Here is a 19,363-nt window from a genome sequence, read left to right on the forward strand (position 1 = left end):
TTTCTGTTTTCTCCATTGCTAGACAGTAAGCAGCGTAAAATCCAGGGATGGGGGAAATTTGGCCAGATTGGACGGTTGAGTCAAATCCTTGACAACTTTAAAAATTATTTTAAAACTGTTTTCAAGAAGCATGACAGTTTTCCAGTGCCGCTCTCACAGTAAACAAAGGGGGATCCTGAGCTGACATTCTGTCTTCTTGTTGTGATAGACTCTGACTTGGGATCTGGGAACCACAGAACCAGGAGCGAGGGCCGAGACGTCTCTCTATTCTGTGTCTGTCATCCCCTTGTCACAGAAAGTTCACGTAGATGAATTGTACTGTTCTTCTTGTGTGGATCTAGTTAATAGAGGCAGAGGGATATTTTAGACATATTTCAAAACTGAGTTGCTGATGAGGCCACAGATAGTTTCTTGAGGGTTTGGGTAGATCAGGCGGTGTCTCATCTGTGATTAATTAATGAAATGAAACCAGGGTCACTGGAGTCCAGCGATGAATGAAAGGTCAGCGAATGGAAAAAACTGTCAATAGAAGCGGATGTCAGCAGAGTGGAACATTGTCAGAGATAAAGATCAGGGGAAATGCACTCGTTGGCCAAGATAGTCTCCTGTGGAAGTGACCAGGAGTCCTGGTTTGGGACATTTCAAGCCAGACTGAGCATAGATTTCAATGAAATTTGTTAAATATTTTAAGGCTGTTTGGGTTTGTGCTACTAGAGATGAGTTGGAAAAATTTGTTGAAAAAGGGGGGGCGGTGTTTCTGTTTGCTTTATGATGTGTTTTACTATGTGTTCCTGCTGTTTTGTTTGGTTCTGGGGGGTTGTTTTGATGCTAAATAGTGGTCTGCTTTCTTTCTGTTTTCTGTATTAGAATCTTCTAGTGCCGCACTCACATTTTAGTGTTTTAGACCCACTGAAGTTAGAAGTGATTTAGGATAGCATGAATGACAGAGCTGGACTTGGAACAGCCCAGGCTGGCCAGCTCTCCCTTTACGGTTGTTGGAGACCCTGCCCCTCTGAACATGGTTTGTTGGCGGGAACGGGCTGAAAGCCACCAAGACGCAGCGGCAGCCTCACCACCAGTCCCAGACTGTGCCCGTGAGCCAGCGGCCAGCCCCTGGCCCAGCCTCAAAGCTTCTGAACCATGTGGCTTAGGGGGAAGCAAGGCTCTTCTGTCTGTTTGGGAGAGGCCATGGCCATTTCCAGCCTAGTGAAATGAGGCTAAAATGAGGGCAGGGCCCCAGAGATGTCAGCAGGCTGTCCCCACATTCTAGGCAACATGGCAGTTAATTCCATGGCACTTTGGAGATGTGGTCCTAATGCAACCAGTGAGAGTACAGTCTAAAGCTGGGCTGCCAGGGCTCACACCCCAGCCCTGTTGGTTATCAGTCTGTGTCTTTCTGAACCGCAGTTTCCTTATCTGTGAAATGGGAATAACCCAGGTACCTCCTTCAGGGGGTTGTAACGATCAAACAAAACTTGTGAAGTGCTTAGAGCAATGCTTGTCACATAGTACATGTTCAGTAACTCTAGGATGACTTATTTGTAAATATGATGACTTATAAGTTTAAAATGGAATTCCTTGGATGGTCTGGTTTTTCTGTTTTCTAAGAACATTTCCTAGACTCCCATTTTATTGGATTTAAATGAGAGAGACCATCCCCTGAATTGTTTTGGAGCCAGAATAGGAAAAAAAAAAATATGACAGCAGTTTCTTAGAGAAACACCAGAACCACAAAAGTTACTGGAAGTTAAAATTTAAACCCATTCAATTAAATTGTAATCAGAATTGTGGCTGTCAGTTACTGTGTTGGGTAAGCAAGCGTAAGATAGGCCAAGAATGCTCAGATTCTTTAATGTTTGTTTTTATAAGAATTACTTGAGGGAAAAATAACTCACCTTAAATGACTGTATTATGCCATTAAGAGACTGAAAAGGATAAAACATTAATAGAAGCAGAATTGTAAATCCTAAATCATGACAGGCATATACATATGCCTGTATTAAAGGGAAACTTGTTAGTTGCTCAAGTCATGTCCAACTCTTTGCGACCCTAAGGACTGTAGCCCACCAGGCTCCTCTATCCATGAGATTGTCCAGGCAGGAATACTGGAGTGAATAGTCATTCTTTCCTCCAGGAGATCTTCCGAACCTGGAGGTGGAACCTGGGTCTTCAGCATTGCAAGCAGATTCTTTACCATCTTAGCCACCAGGAAATGCCTGTATTAACTGACCCTTTTTTGAGATAGCTGGTGGGTTATACTTTAAGTGTGGAAATTCCAATTTACTCTATTTCAGGGGTTGCTATGGCCTTATCTTGATGTTTCCTTAAGTGTGAGTTCTACCAGCTATTAAAAGATATTAGGGGGAAAATGGGAGGGGAAATTCCTTGGTCAGGTAAGTTTGGGAACCTTGAATTAAATGAAAGTAAACCAGTTTCCTTAGAGGGTTTCGGCTCCTCGGAGAGCTTTTACTGTGTGAGCTGTAAGTCTCCTCGGGAGAAATGACATGTAGTGTTTCATGTCCCATCTGCCAGCTTCTGGCAGGAGGTCAGTGCCCCAGAGCCGACTCTGGGAGATGCAGCCTTCGAAGCGCTGCTGCTTTCGCTGTTTCAGGTGAATCCTGCCGAGCTCTAGCTGCAGACTAGCCATGGAGGAAGGCCACACACGAGGCTGGGAACTGGATGTCCGATGCCTGTGCCATGGGGGGCTTCCTCTGGAGGCCCAAGCTCTCAGGCATCCTGACTGACCCCATCCTCTCTGTCCTCTGACAGCTCTGGGAGGGGATCTGATCACTGCTCCCAGTTTAGGAACCGGAAAACCAACAGCCAGAGGGCGTCATTCACTTGTGCAAACCTGACAACTAGAACATGGTGACGCCAGGATGTGAACTCAGTACAGGGGCCTGTGTTCTTCTCCCCTCGGATGTTGGTCATGTGTGTATGTGGTTTGTGCTGTGTGTGTGTGGTTTGTATGCTGTTTGTATGTGTGTGTGTGTGGTTTGTATGCCCTGTGTGTGTGTGGTTTGTATGGTGTATGTGTGGTTTTTATGCCATTTGTGTGTGCGTGTGCGGTTTGTATGCCCTGTGTATGTGGTTTGTATGCCCTGTGTGTGTGGTTTGTATGTCATGTGTGTGTGTGGTTTGTACACTGTGTGTGTGTGTTTGTGTGTGGTTTGTATGCCCTGTGTGTGTGGTTTGTATGTCATGTGTGTGTGTGGTTTGTACACTGTGTGTGTGTGTTTGTGTGTGGTTTGTATGCCCTGTGTGTGTGGTTTGTATGTCATGTGTGTGTGTGGTTTGTACACTGTGTGTGTGTGTTTGTGTGTGGTTTGTAGGCCCTGTGTGTGTGGTTTGTATGTCGTGTGTGTGTGTGGTTTGTACACTGTGTGTGTGTGTGTGGTTTGTATGCCCTGTGTATGTGGTTTGTGTGCTGTGTGTGTGTGCATGTGCGTGGTATGTAGGCCCTGTGTGTGTGGTTTGTATGCTGTGTGTGTGTGGTTTGTATGCTGTGTGTGTATGTGGTTTGTACACTGTTTGTGTGTGTGTGTGTGGTTCGTATGCCCTGTGTGTGTGGTTTGTAGGCCCTGTGTATGTGGTTTGTATGCCGTGTATGTGTGTGGTTTGTATGCCCTGTGTGTGTGTGTGTGTGGTTTGTATGCCATATATGTGTGTGGTTTGTATGCCCTGTGTGTGTGTGGTTTGTACACTGTGTGTGTGTGTGTGTGTGGTATGTAGGCCCTGTGTGTGTGTGTGTGTGTGGTTCGTATGCCCTGTGTGTGTGGTTTGTATGCCCTGTGTATGTGGTTTGTAGGCCCTGTGTATGTGGTTTGTATGCTGTGTATGTGTCTGGTTTGTATGCCCTGTGTGTGTGGTTTGTATGCTGTGTGTGTATGTGGTTTGTATGCCCTGTGTGTGTGTGTGTGTGTGGTTTGTATGCCCTGTGTGTATGTGTGTGTGTGTGTGGTTTGTATGCTGTGTATGTGTGTGGTTTGTATGCCCTGTGTGTGTGTGTGGTTTGTACACTGTGTGTGTGTGTGTGTGTGTGTGGTTCGTATGCCCTGTGTGTGTGGTTTGTATGCCATGTATATGTAGTTTGTATGCTGTGTGTGTGTGTGTGTGTGTAAGTGTGTGTGTGTGTGTCTGGTTTGAATGCCCTGTGTGTGTACATGCCCAGGATAGGCTGGTGGTGGTGAGGAACAGCATGTACAGTTGACGTGAGTTTTGTGTGGCTGGAAGGATGTTTGGAAAGGGCGAGACATGAAATCTTCACTCTGAGTAGGTGCAGACCCTGAGGATCCCGTCGATTGCACAGAGGAAGTGGGATTCCTGTAACGGAACCTCCTACTCTGTCTCCCATGTTCCCATAAGAACTTTACAAGCAAGCTGCTTATGGGGAAAAACAGTCCAGACGCCTGGGTTGGAGGCTAGGGGCGGACACTTAGGTTTTGCAAGTGGACTGGTTATTGTCACTGACTTGCTGCACTGCGCACGCCACCCAAACACAGATGATGCACACAGGTGTCCGGGGGGTCCCGCTGACAGGTGCCCTGAACAACACGGGATAAGAAGGGCGACGCTTCTCCTGCAGGCGCGGGTGTCAGCTCCCTGCACCTGTGCAGCTGGTGAGGGTGTGCTTCGTATGTGTCCAGAGGGGAGGGAAAGGTGTGCAGAATGTCGCTCAAGGAGATGGAGGTAAATATTTAATGAGCTTTTAGGGTCCCTTTTAAGGTTTGATTAAGGAGGTATGAGTGGGACTGCCCTATCTTCTCAACAAGTGAATTGTTTTTTAATTTAATAGTGTTAAAAATGTACACACTGCTATAGTTAAAATGCATCACCAACAAGGACCTACTGAGTAGCACAGGGAATGCTGCTCAATGTCATGTGGCAGCCTGGATGGGAGGGGAGTTTGGGGGAGAATATATACGTGTGTACATATGGCTGAGTGCCTTTGCTGGCTACCTAAAACTATCACAACATTGTTAATCTGCTATACTCCTATACAAAATAAAAAATTTTAAAACATGCACACACAGACATTCACATATTCTGAGTCTCTTTGGTTCCTGGGTTTGTACCTAGTAAGTGAGGGCTGGATAGGGAGGGATTTATCTGAAAATGTATCAAAATGTGTTCAGTTCCCAGGTTTGGATTTGCATCACAAGGAGTATTTAGATTGGAAAAACCAGTGAAGACCTTATTCATCTTTTCTTTTCCCAGAGAAGGTGAGCGTCTCCTTAGCCAATGGTTTCTCGTCATTAACAGTAGCAAGATTGTGACCTAATAAAGGTCATGGAGTGGTCATTATATAGACAGGACTAGAAAAAAGTGAATTCCTCTGAGTCCAGGAGTCTTGCCACAAGGCCTCCGTATGTACCCTGAGCAGTTAGGGTCTGTCGGCCCTTGCTGATAGTAAGTGCTCAGCAAAGGAACAAGCGACCCCGGAATCATGAGTAATTATGAAACCCTCAATACCGAGAATATTTGTAAGAGTAGAGGGTGTATGTGGTATCTTTGAAATTAAAAATTTATATAGTAGGAAGATTTAAAAAGTTCATTCTGAAAGAAACTTAAGTTGATCAACTGTGTTTTGAAGAAATAACACCTGGCCTCAGTTGAGGATTTGTTTTATCCCCATTTTACTTCTGCTTGGTTATTTGCCGCTTACTTTCTGTTCTCTTTTAAGTTACACAGAAGAAGACGGGGGACTTTCAGGGCCTGGGACCCCTTTCGAGGCCCTGCAAGCCAGGGCTGTTGCTGGCCTGTACCCCAGAGCAAGCAGCTGTAGCCAGGGATCTGTGTATGGCAGGATCCACTTGCGTTTGTGGGATTTGCTTTTTCTTTTCAGACAGCTTTGTTTGACTGGTTACCAGAAGGCTGATTTTCATCTCTGTGCACGGCGTAACTTTACCATGTCTGTCCTTAGGTGGGTTTGCCGAGTTCTCCCGCTGTTTCCCTGGCCTCTGTGAAGGAAAGTCCACCCTAGTCCCCACCTGCATCTCTCAGCCTTGCTTACCTGTTGCCAACATCGGGCCAACCCGAATTCTGCCCAATCTCTATCTTGGCTGCCAGCGAGATGTCCTCAACAAGGTGGGTGCTTTGAAAATATCCTTCATTGCAGGATTTCTTGACAGCAGCCGGAGAGGCACCGGTGGGCCATCCTTTCAGATACAAATGTTCTCAAAGCAACTCCCCAGCCAGCAGCCCAGCAGCCTTACCTCCTCCCCCATGCTGTCAGCTAGGATGCTCTGTTCGCTGTCAGAGAGCTAAGCCACTGTCAGATGTGCCGTTCTTACAGGTCCAAGAGACCTGTGACAGGACAGGGATTTTCAGAAGTTTCGCCCCATTTTCTTAGATGTTCTGTTACAGTAACTGGGCACACTCAAGAAGGCTAATACCATCTAGATTAGCTCACACTTAGAAATGTGTGCATTTGCTGCATCAACTAGGAAAGAACTCAGAGTGGCTTGCATTGAGGAAGATTTCACGATGACTTCCCCCTTCCAGAGGGGTGGGGGAGGGGGGTCAAAAGATGGTGAGGACCAGCGCTAAGAGGATGCAGTGCAGATGCCCTGCCTGAGGTTTCTTGAAGCAGTCTGGTGGAGACAGAAGAGGGAAGAACACGAATCCTGGATGTAAAGGATGTGGGCCATTCTGAGCCGGGTGTGGCCGACAGAGGAGCCGTGTTGATTGGCTGAGGCCGTCATATTTAACGGTACACACACAATAGCAGTAGAACTAAGGTTGGTCTGTCTCCACAACTTATATGCTCTTAACCAGTGTTACTAGAACATACCTCTAACTGCCTGGAAAGTGATGTCTCTAAACCTCTTATTTGGTGGTGGTTTAGTCACTAAGTCATGTCCGACTCTTGTGATCCTATGCACTGTAGGCCGCCAGGCTCCTCTGTCCATGGGATTTTTCCAGGCAAGGATGCTGGAGTGGGTTGCCATTTCCTTCTCCAGGGGATCTTCCCAACCCAGGGATTGAACCCCGGCCTCCTACATTGCAAGGAGATTCTTTACCAACTGAGCTACCAGGGAGGCCCTAAATGTCTTATTTACATCACCTCTAATTGAAAAAGCAATCAGAGATCTTAATTCAGCTGCTGGTGATTTACAAGTGCTGCTTTCTTATGTGAAAAGCACTGCCTGAATATTTCTTGAGTAGCTGAAAGAATTGGACTGGCTATAAAAATAAACTTCTAGACGGGCTTGCTTTAGCACATGGAAAGCAAAAACACCCTATCATTGGGCAGCAAGGAGGCTTTCTTTTTACTACTTCTTTTATTCTTTTTTTGCTCTTAAAACCCCTGCATCTTCAAAATTTTGCCTGGACATTGTTAATATGTCTGTTGTTACTGTGAGGCATTTGAAATTTGATAGTGCGTGCTTGCATTGAGACTTTCTGGTGGGGTCATGATGTCTTTGAGCATGTGATTCTTATTAGTCCTCTGAGAAATAAGCAAACTGTGTCACAGCGTGCGTGCTAAGTCACTTCAGTCGTGTCCTACTCTTTGCGGCCTCATGGACTGTAGCCAACCAGGCTTCTCTGTCCATGGGATTCTCCAGGCAAGAAGACTGGAGTGGGTTGCCATTTCCTACTCTAGGGGATCTTCCCAACCCTGCATCTCTTTTGTCTTCTGCATTGACAGGTTCTTTACCACTAGCACCCCCTGGGAAGCCCTTTGTCACAGCAAGCAAAGTTAATTTCCTACAGTCAGACACATCCCTAGGGCAAAGCTGGAGATGCTTTATGTAATCCTCAAATCAGAAAATAAAATAAAATGAAGTGAAATTCCTGGTTGTGGATCCTGTCCAGAATTGCCCTCCGTAAAACTTCACCAGTCAGCTGGCAAGCAGATGATTTTACCAATAATTGCATTACAGGTCGTTTTTGTTACTTTTGATGTTCAGTGAAATGGTACCGTGATTATGCTTCGTACCTTCTCCAGGTTTAACAGATGCATCAGTTAACAGCTTAGTGAGTACCCACAGGGTGAGAGCAGTGACACTGGAACCTGAAGTTGAGGTGGGAGGGGGAGATAGTTTTCTATTTTTAATTGGCTTCTAAATGTCTGTATGGGAAACAGGATACACCCATCGATGCCTTGAGAGGAAATGGAGACTGGGCTTATGGAAGCTGTGGGAAACAGCTTGAGCAGGGTCGTTCTGCAAGACCCTGAGAAAGTGGCTTTAGACCCTTCCTACATGCAGATGTGTGAGACATAAGGGTGTTCTCCAAGTGGTGAATGGAAATGCTTAAGTACGTAACCTCTGGATTCATAGTTGAGAAAACTCTCAGTTCTGGAGGCGGTCTTGCAGACCACTTAGCCTCCTTCATTCAATAATGAGGAAACCGCTATTCCAGAAATGTTACACGAATTCCACACCATCACCCTGTCATTAAGTTTTAGAACCAAACTTGCCTCTCTTTCTCAGGCAGCATAAACTCACCTTCCTGCTCCACTCCGTGGTTTAAACTTTCCAGGAGAAATAGTGTGCTAATTTCCAGAGCTCTCCAAAGATGGAGATTTTATCATCTTCTCTAATAGTGTATTCCTTTTTAGTCAAACTTAGAAGATGAAGTCTTTGAGAACAAACACCACAAAACCTCTAATTTTATTAGTCGTCTTATTTATTTATTTTTAACAGAGTGCCACCAAAGTATCTTAAAAGCATGTCATAGAAATTTTCTTAGGAGGATAATAGTGTTTAACATTTAAAATGCTAGGCTCAAAAAAAAGAAAATAAAGTGCTGCACTCTTTATGTTACTGCATTTAACCCTCATAATAGGATTTAGAGGTAGGTTGGCCCTGAGTTGTATGATTTGCCTACCCACAATTTTGTATTAGAACACCATTGACTTCAGAGTTAGTCAGTGGCAGAGATCATTCTCAAACCTAGTCTACTCTGGCTCTGAGTCCTGTGTTTATAGAACACCAGAAATCCTCATCTCCTGGAAAATGGAAATCTCCATAACAGGCTGTTAACAAAGGACTGAGATTCTAATGGTCTATTGAATCTAATTGAAATTTGTTTCCCCTGCTTTTTCTATAGCATAGTCTATACCAGAACCATCTCATAGAAGTAGAATGCAAGCCACACATATAATCCAAAATGTTTCAATAGCCTTTTTTTTTAAAGAAGTTTAAAAAAAAAAAAGTGCTAACTTAAAAAATATATTTATCTATTTGTTATTTTATGACCGCACCACTTGACATGCAGGATCTCAGTTCCTCCGGCCAGGGATTGAACCCATGCCCCCTGCATTGGAAGCGCAGTCTTAACCACTCGACCCAGGGAAGTCCCATGAAATCAATTTTAATAACATTTATCACCCTATATCAAGAGTAATTATTTCAACCGGCAATCAATATAAAACTTATCGGCGCTTTACATATTTCGGTACTAGGTCTTGGAAACCTCGTGTGTGTGTGTTGTGGTCACTGCTCCTCTGGCTGTGGATGAGCCACACGCGCCGGCTTCCACCTCAGACCTTGCAGGTCATGTGATCGTTTTTACGTCTGTCTCAGAGACGTGGCTCTTCTGCAGGAGGCTGTAGGACGGCGTCGGCAGTGAAAAGAACGCCCTTCCCCTCACACGTGTGTTTCGTTCCTACACTCCGTCCTCCTCTGGTCTTTGTACTGGAGCTCGAACAGGAATAGCAGTTGTACTAAAGCAGTCTGCAGGTGCCAGTTCACATCTGACTGCGCTTGGAACCAGAGCCTTGTGGTTAGAATGTTCAAGACAAAAGTTCTTGATGTTTTCTCCTCTCTCATCAGTTAAAATTCCAAGTGGACTTCGGTTTCACCCGTACACACAGGATGTGTGATGGAATTACCTACTGTGCATCGTTCTTGAGCCTGAACCTGTTCAGCTTCTTCACCCAATTCAACTCTACCCCTCTCTCCCCATTTTAAACAGACTGCTGTCAGCCTTCTTTGGGTAGCCTCTTTTTTGTTAATATTTATTTGTTTATTTGGCTGCACCAGGCGTTAGTTGCAGCATGCAGGATCTAGTTCCCTGACCAGGGACCGAACCCAGGTTCCCTCACTTGGAGTCTTAGCCACTGGACCACCAGGGAAGTCCCTGGGTAGCTTCTTTTTTCAGTCTTCCAATGTGCAAAGTTGACTTTCCTGTGCTGCCCTGCTGTTCTGCCCATCACCAAGACTACTGCCACTTTCTCTGGTATTTTCATTTGAGAGTTAGGCAGGAGCCCAGATACCATATAGCCAAATACTGCTTTCAGGTTTCTCTGTGATCTGGGAAGACAAAGAGTCATGTTGTCAAAGCAGTCAGTAAAAATATTTATTCAGTGTCCACTGTGTGTAGAACACCATATAGAGTGCAGGTTGGTTAGACAAGACCTGTTCATGAGACAGGTGACTTAGGGCTTGAGTGAGGGCTGGCTTTGCACCGGGTGGATTTGCATCCCAGCTGGTTGGCCTCACCAGGCAGAGCACCTGAGCCAGGTGACGGAATCCGCTTCTTCACCTGCAAACTGAAATGACTCCTGCCTCCTAGTGTTCACATGAGGCTCCAGTGACAAGGCATTATGCCAGGCACTGAACACATTTCCTGGTTTATAGGGGACTCTGTTATTGTCACCATGGGTGGAGTATACCAAGGTCTAGGGTCAGTGGTAGATACAGTGGGTGTGGCTGGTTGAGGAGGGCTAGCTGGAGGAAGTAGGTCAATTCTGAAGGCAAAAGGAGTGGCGAATACAAACTTATTCAGTTGACTTCAGAAAGAAAGATTACAATCCCTTTAGAGTTGCAGTGCCTGCGTGATTTAATGAGACCTCTGTCCTCAGCCTAGGTGAACATGGGAAACTGAACCAAATAGAGCAGTTTAATTAAGGCTGTATATTTAATCTATATTCCATATGTTACTCCACAATCTATATCACAAGAGCACAGAGCCCACATTTAGAAATTAGTCCCACTATTGGGGAAAGTTTATTTCACAGTTTAAGAGAAAGAAACTTAAACGGGAAAAAAGTAGTGACTGCAAACCATAGTAGTAAAATGAAGATTTATTTTTGAATTCACAAAAATTATTTTTTAACATTTTCTTAATTGTGTTTTGAAACTAGAAACTTTTTATTTTATTTTTTCTTTCTTTATTTTTTTTTAGAATCTTTAAAAAAAATTATTAGGGGGTCATCTTTGCTGCTTTACAACTGAGCCCTTTTTTTTATACCCAACCTGCTACATTCAATGCAGTTTCCCTTTGTTATTGTTTAGTCACTGCGTCGTGTCCAACTGTTTTTGTGACCCTATGGACTGTAGCCTGCCAGGCTCCTTTGTCCTTGGGACTTCCCAGGCAAGAATACTGGAGTGGGTTGCTATTTCCTTCTCCAGGGGATCTCCCCCACGCAGGGATCAAACCCACGTCTCCTACATTGGCAGGTGGGTTCTTTACTACTGAGAAAACAGGGAAGCCTGTAATTTCCCTAGTTAAGGCCAATTAGCAGGAGGGACAGTTTGAATTACTGAAAAATATACATTACAAGCTTTGGGGGTCGAGGGGTGGGCAACAACTTTATTGAGGTATAATTCATACACCATATGATTTACAGGCTATTTTTTATTGAGCTATAACTGACATATAACATTATATTAGTTTCAACTATACAACATAATGATTAAATACTTGTATATACTGCTAAATGATCACAATAAATCTAACATATACCACCATACATAGTTACACATTTCTTTACTCTCTTAACCACTTTCAAATATATAATACAGTATTATTATCTATATCAGTATGCTGTACATTACTTCTCCATGACTTATTTATTTTATAACTGGAAGTTTGTACCTTTTGACCACCTTTCACCCTCCCCTCTACCTCCTCTGGTGGCCACCAATCTCTTGTCTGTATCTATGAATTCTATATTTGTTTGTTTTTTAGATTCTGCATGTAATGGGAACATATGGTGTATTCGTGTTTCTCTGTCTGACTTTCTTCCCTTAGCATAATGCCCTCAAGGTTCATCTGTGCTGCCGCAAATAGCAAGATTTCCTTCTGTTTTAAGGCTGAATAATATTCCATTGTATAATAATACCATGTCTTCTTTATCCCTTCATCTGTCAGTGGCCACTTGGGTTGTTTCCATGTCTTGACTTTTGTGAACTGTGCTGCAGTGAACACAGGGTTGCATGTGTCTTTTGGAGTTAGTATTTTTGTTTCCTTTGGGTAAAGACCCAGAAGTGGAATAGCTGGATCATGTGGTAGTTCTAGACTTCCCTGGTGGCTCAGATGGTAAAAAATCAACCTGCAATGCAGGAGACCCAGATTTGATCTCTATGTCAGGAAAATCCCCTGAAGAAGGAGGAATATCTACCTACCCACTCCAGTATTCTTGTCTGGAGAATCCCACGGACAGAGGAGCCTGGTGGGCTACAGTCCATGGGGTTGAAAAGAATCAGACATGACTGAGTGACTAAGCATGTGGTAGTTCTATTTTTAATTTTTTAAGGAACCTCCATACCATTTTCCATAGTAGCTACACCAGTTTACATTCCCACTAACTGTTTTAAAAATAAGATTAGGTGGGACTTCCTAGTGGTCCAGTGGTTAAGACACCGTACTTCCCCTGCAGGGGGCCCAGGTTTGATCCCTGGTTGGGGAACCAAGATCCTGCATGTTGTGTGGTACAGACAAAAAAAATTTTTTTTAATTAAAAAAATAAGAGAAAGTAAGGGAACTAACATTTAATGAGACTTGTATATTGTGCATAAGTCACTTCATCCTCATAATAGCTTTACAAAATAGTCTTCATCAGCTCTATTTTACAGGTAAGGAAACTAAAGCTCAGGGAGGTTAGTGAGATTATTCAGGTAATGAACAGTCCCACGCTGAACCGTGCCCTCAGTTTCCTGGGACTGGTACCTGTGTGCTGGCAGAAGGGATGGTGGTAGAGGAAGTTTATTAAAGTTTGTCTCTGGTGGTTTCTATCTTCTCAGAGTAGTAAGAACCAAGATCATCCACAAGCAGAGAGAGAGGGTGAGGGAGGGCATGTGGAGAGTTGGAAGAGAAAGGGGAAGGGGTGGAATGGCATCCAGAGAAGAGAGCAGGAGAAGACTCAGGAAATACAGTGCCTGTCGATGCGTGGGGCCTGAAGGGGCCCCTTGGCAGCGTGGCGGAGTGTTTCTCTCGGGCCCATCCAGCTGCCTAGTGCAGATGTAGGCTCTGGGGAGAGCCAGATTTATTCAGAGTTATTGTGATCTTGCCAAGCAAGTGCAAAGAAGTGACAGAGGGACACAGGAATTGAGGGTGAGGGACTTCCCTGGCAGCCCAGGAGTTAAGACTCTGTGCTTCCACTGCAGGGGGCACGGGTGCCATCCCTGATCAGAGAACTTAAGATCCTGCACGTGGTGGGGCTAAAAAATATATATATTAAAAAGTTCAGGTTGAAAGTGAGGGATGGATTCTAACTGTCTCTTGAGCAGTGCAGGAGTTAATCCTCTATTGTTTATGGCCAGCCCTCCGCGTCTGCAGGGTCTCTGTGTCCTCCAGTTCAGCACCAGTGGATTCTGTAATTCTGCAGTGCCTGCGTGCATGCTAAGTCACTTCAGTCGTGTCTGACTCTTTGCACCCCCATGGACTGTAGCCCGCCAGGCTTCTCTGTCCATGGGATTCTCCAGGCAAGAATACAGGAGTGAGTTGCCATGCCCTCCTCCAGGGTATCTTCCCCACCCAGGGATCGAACCCACGTCTCTTAGGTCTCCGGCATTGGCAGGTGGGTTCTTTACCACTGAGCCGCCTGCGGAGCCCAGTACTGTAGTAGTTACTGCTGAGAAATACCCACGCATAAATGGACCTGCGCGGTTCAAACCCAAGTTGTTCAAGGGTCAACTGTGTCATGACTGAGCACAGAATTTCAGTTGGGCCCAGAAGGAACGACAGACACTGTAAGGAGGAAGGACAGAGGAGAGACGGTAGCAGATTGTAGGTCCTGAGGGGACTGAGGGACTCCAGCCATGGTGGTGGCAGAGCGGAAGCTGGCGGGAGGAGGCACAGTCCTGCAGTGGGTTGTGTGTGGTTGTGGTTACTGGTCACAGCAGAGACCAGATCAGGCCCCGGGGAGGGAGTGGTCAAGGCGAGGTGCTCAGAGAACTCAGAGGCCAGGGTGTCAGAAGGGTATCTGAAAGGCCAGAGAAGACAGATTACGTTATCCGTCGGAAACATATATTAGCTAACTGAGAGCAAAGTTGAGCTAAATATTAAACAGAGTAAGATGACTGCTCTATGGAAGCCTATGTTTAATTAGGGGACAAAGGACTGTTGAGTTGTATATGCTTGCCACAACACACGGAAACAAAACTGAGTGAATGACATAAAGTCCTCGTCAGTTCAGTTTAGTTACTCAGTTGTGTCTGATTCTTTGCAACTCATGGACTGCAGCACGCCAGGCCTCCCTGTCCATCACCAACTCCTGGAGCTTGCTCAAACTCATGTCCATCGAGTTGATGATGCCATCCAACCATCTCATCCTCTATTGTCACATTCATCCGTGAGTAAAAACAATCATTAATCTGTAATACACATGCACTCTTCACACGTGTGGTTCCATCCCAGTTCTGCTATCAGGAACTGTGACATCAGACACACTCTTGGGCACCTACACGCCCAGCCATAAATATAACCAGGAGAGAAGGGAACAGAACAGTCATGTGACACCTCAGCTAACAGCACCTGCTGCCCCTCCGCTTAGCCGCCCAGGTGGAGACAGGTGGAAGCCCCCCTCCTGGCCACCGTGGGTCCTGGGCAGCAGTGGGCCCTGGGCTGTCGCAGGGCTAGTTGCCCCATTTGAATAGTCTGCTCACCAGGAGGCATTTGTGTTTGTTCTCAGACTCTTTAGGCCAGTGTACTTGTTATTATAGTGATGTACATTCATGAAAATATCACATATATGAATGAAATATGAATGGGGGGAAAGGGTTGTTTGTCTATGCTCTGAGCTAAATGTTTTCAAAAGATTCAGGAGAGACAAATTGCTCTATGTTTTTTTTTCCTGTCTTAAGAGGTGGGGAAAGGCAGCTGTAAATCTAGAACATTCTGTCCTGATTTATTAGTTTACTAGTTCTTGCTCTTTAAAGAATGGAAACTATAAATGATAGATGCATTTGGTTGTAATTTTCTAAAGAACTCTAGTCAGCTAAGCTATTGAAAAAAACAACAACAAAAAAACCCTAAACACGAAGGTCCTGCATCAGAAATTAGTGAATTAACGTACATTTATTTGAATTAAAATGTTTTATGTATATATGTAACATCTTTAGTGATTTCCTCCTTTAACTCAGTCTTACTGACGCAGTAACTGCCACTTTTTTTTTTCTCATTTCATTTTGTATTTAAGTTGTTATCACTCCATTTCAACACAATAATGTTCCCTTCCCCCTTAGAAAGTGTTAGTCACTCAGTCGTGTCTGACTCTTTGTGACCCATGGACTGTAGCCCACCAGGCTGTCTGTCCATGGAATTCTCCAAGCAGGAATACTGGAGTGGTATCTCTTCTCCAGGGGATCTTCCTGACCCAGGAATTGAACTTGGGTCTCCTACATTGCAGGCGAATTCTTTACTGTCTGAGCCACTGGGGAAACGTGTCTCCCTTATGTCAGTTATAAATAAAACTACCCCTTACATGCATCTTTTATGGCATGCTGTCTTCTACATGGAGAATATTGTTGAGATATAAACTATTGTGGGCTTGGATGGCTCTTTCTTACATGAGGTCAGAACTGCCCCCTTTTCATGTTTCAGCCATGGTCATTGGGCGCCTAGCAGCAGCCTGCTTGAGGCCAGGAAACATGCATGCTGGCAGCAGGGCCAGCATGTGATGCCCACATGATGCCAGCTGTGATGCCCGTGTCTGCAACCGAGGCAACAATTGGGAAAAAAAGAGGCAAAGTACAACTGATGAGTCTCTTTCAATAGCTATATAGTGTCCTGAGGTACTCCAAGAGTCTGTTCAGAACCATGCCCAGAGGGGTGTTCCTGTACTTTATAACTGGTTACAGTTTAAAAGGGTGAAAAGGGATGAAACTATATTACCTCATTTGGTTAAACAATAAAAATCTGTGTGTAGGCTAGCTACTTTACTTTATTGCTCCATCTTTGTTGTTTAGTCACTCAGTCGTGTCTGACTCTGTGACCCCATGGACTGTGGCATGCCAGGCTTTCCTGTCCTTCACCATCTCCTGTAGCTTGCTCAAACGCATGCTCATTGAATCGGTGATGCAATCCAACTATCTCGTTCTCTGTCAACCCCTTCTCTTCCTGCCTTCAGTCTTTCCCAGCATCAGGGTCTTTTCTAATGAGTTAGCTCTTCACATCAGCTGGTCAAAGTCAGCACCAGTCCATCTAATTTGCTTTAAAAAGAACTTCAATGGAGTGCAGCAATAAAGAAGACATATTCTAGGGATGAATATATTTGGATTTGACTTTTGACACTGGACCACTTGGTAGCTGTGTAACTTTGGAAACGTAAGCTTGCTAAGTCTTAGTGTCCTCATTTTTAAAATGAGGATAATAATAGTACCCATGTCAAAGGGTGGTTGTGAGGATTCAGTGAGACAGTCTATTTAAAAGTTTAGCACAGGGCAGAAAAAAAAAAAAAAAACAGAAAAAAAAAAAAAAAAGTTTAGCACAGGGGCTTCCCTGGTGGTCTAATGGTTAGGAATCTGCCTGCCAATGCAGGGAACCCAGATTTGATCCCCAGTCCGTGAATATCCTACATGCCGCGGAGCAGCTGAGCCCGTGCATCACAACTACTGAGCCAGTGCTCCAGAGCCCGCAAGCCGCAGCTGCTGACGCCTGTGTGCCTAGAGCCTGTGCTTTGCAACAAGAGAAGCCATCACAGGGAGAAGCCCGCACACTGCAAGGAAGAGTAGCCTCTGCTCACCACCACCGGAGAAAGCCTGTGCAGCAACAAAGACCCAGGGCAGCCGAAAATAAATAAATTAAAAAAATAAAAAAGTTTAGCACAGTACCAGGTACATAGTAGGCATTCAACATGTTGGATGTTGTTGTATATGTACCATGCACCATAATAGTATATTGTTAATAGGCCTTTAGCAAAGGTGCCCTACAGATTTTTTTTTTTTTAATTTAGGTTAAGTGATCATTTCTATAGAGTGTGAAAGTCGCTCAGTCGTTGTCTGACGTGTTGTGACCCCATGGACTATACAGTCCATGGAATTCTCCAGGCCAGAATACTGGAGTGGGTAGCCTTTTCCTTCTCCAGGGGATCTTCCCAACCCAGGGATTGAATCCACATTGCAGGTGGCTTCTTTACCAGCTGAGCCACAAGGGAGGTCCTGTGGCTGCTTGTCAGAAGGGTACATGGCTCCCGTCTTTCTGTGGGGAAATCGTACGTGATGCTGACTATGAGTCGCTTCACCTCAGTGTTGTCCTCAGTGAGCTGTGATCTTGTGATTGCATAGAGTGGGAGACATTGCCTGCGTCAGCCTCTCTCCTCAGAAACGCCTGTGTCTTTACTGTTGGACTACTTTTCATTTAATAAAGCCTTGTGGTACTGTTGACAGAAAGGAGAAGGATATGTAAGAAGGTTCCTTTCTTTAAGGAGCATTGGTGAGAAAGGCCCAAAAGGCTTTTATCTCCAGCTCCTTGGTCAGGAACACTGTGGCGATCAGATGGTGGTAGAAAACCTTCGCTCACGTACAGATGTTGCTATCGTAAGCACTAAGATCTTCACAGCCTGACTGTTAGCCTTGCGGGAGCCCCTGAGACCTTCAGAAGATGAGGGTCGATCACTTTGAGCTCACTTAGCTCCAAGAACTACTTCTTGACATTGTTATCTCCCAGTTGAGAGGGCTTCATACCTGATCTGGATTTGCTCAGTCTACCTTTTATGTAAAGCAGAATATATTCATTGTGCCAAATATATTCATTGTGCCAATTCATTGTGTAAATGAAGGGATTAGGGAGTTGGCGGGAGGCTAAAATAGGAAGAAAATTACCAAATTCAAGACCATGGTTGAAAATGATCTAACAAAAAGATTTGTAGAGGAGGTAGCATTCCTAGAAAAGAAGTGACCATGGTTGCTGAGCAGAGAATGATTTCAGGCTGAAAACATTTCCTGAGAGGCAGCAGTGGATGACTAAATGAAGCGGGTCATGTAGGTTTGACTGGAAAATGGCAGACAGGATGTTAGTTGAACAAACACATACCGACCACAACTATGTACCTGGTGCTAAAGGTAGAAAAACAAGCAAGATTTAGTCCAAGACCTCAGTGCTTAATAGGAGAGACAAGAATTATCTGCTAGTGATAACACAGTATGCTCTGTGTTTTACTAATAGCATGTCCAAAGTCCTCTGGACAAGCAGAGAACGGAATGGTTAATTATGCACCAGTGGAAGGGGTTCATAGGAAGGTTAAAGTAGAAAAGTGGTAGAGTCATCATGGAAGGATAGGGCCTGCTCAGAAATGGTGTGAACAACATTGAGGAAGGCGGGATGCACATGTGATGTTGGGTATTCAAAGGTTGTATGGGACAGGAGAGGGCAGTGAGACTTGATGAAGTGTGCATGATAAGTGTGCATAAAACACATAGCCCCTGTTTAATTCCAAGAAAGGATACTGTAGTTGTTGTTGTTCAGTTCCGGTTTGGAGAGGAGAACACTGCAAATTTAAGAGATCCATGGTGGCTTTTCTGACCTCATGGTGTGAGCTGCTGGCTGGGCAGCAACTGAGAACAGAGAGAAGGGGTGCTGGGAGGCGTTGATGCTGCGAGGGTTTGACGGTATTTGGAGGGGAGTGGTGAGGAAGAGAAACGGGACGAAAGGATCCCATTGTTTAGCTCAGGTGTCTGGGTGGATATTAATACCAAAACCCAATTTTGGATTATAGAGAGGAAGCAAGAATTTGAAGCAGAGAAGGGAGAAAGAGAATGTGCTGTTTCTGAGTTTGAACGTTTTGAGGAGCATCTAAATAGAGATATCTAGGAAGCAGCTGGAAATATGGATCAAAAATTGAAGTGTGTGTGTGTATGTGTATTTATTTAAGAGTCATTAGCATGTAGAGACATGGAGATAGTCAGCCTTCAGAGAGAGTATTTAGAGCCAGGAGATGACCCAGGACTGTATCTTAGAGAACAGCTACCATGTTCAGTTTGGGGAGAAAATGTTCTGGTTATGTGCACATATTTTCTGAAGTCACAGTACAAAATAACAAAAGTATTCTAGTATACTCCCAAATCTTGTAAACCAATGCACTTATTCATGCATTTGGGGGATTACATCTAACATGGTCATAATAAATCTACATAGTTGCCAAGGAGGGGGAAGTCATAGTAAACTGTCGGTGGTTTCATTTTGTATTCTT

General features: G+C 44.6%; 1 protein-coding gene across 3 annotated transcripts in view; it reads left to right on the forward strand.

Moving 5' to 3' along the window:
- DUSP16 (dual specificity phosphatase 16) overlaps window positions 1-19,363 on the forward strand; it is a 91,116-nt gene that overhangs the window by 54,587 nt on the left and 17,166 nt on the right. For all 3 annotated transcript variants that reach the window (XM_065941098.1, XM_065941113.1, XM_065941106.1), the window contains exon 5: window positions 5,924-6,087. In XM_065941098.1, coding sequence (XP_065797170.1) covers window positions 5,924-6,087 — 164 coding nt within the window. The remainder of the gene's footprint in view (window positions 1-5,923; window positions 6,088-19,363) is intronic.

This window comes from Muntiacus reevesi, chromosome 1 (genome assembly GCF_963930625.1).
Source record: "Muntiacus reevesi chromosome 1, mMunRee1.1, whole genome shotgun sequence".
NCBI lineage: Eukaryota > Metazoa > Chordata > Mammalia > Artiodactyla > Cervidae > Muntiacus > Muntiacus reevesi.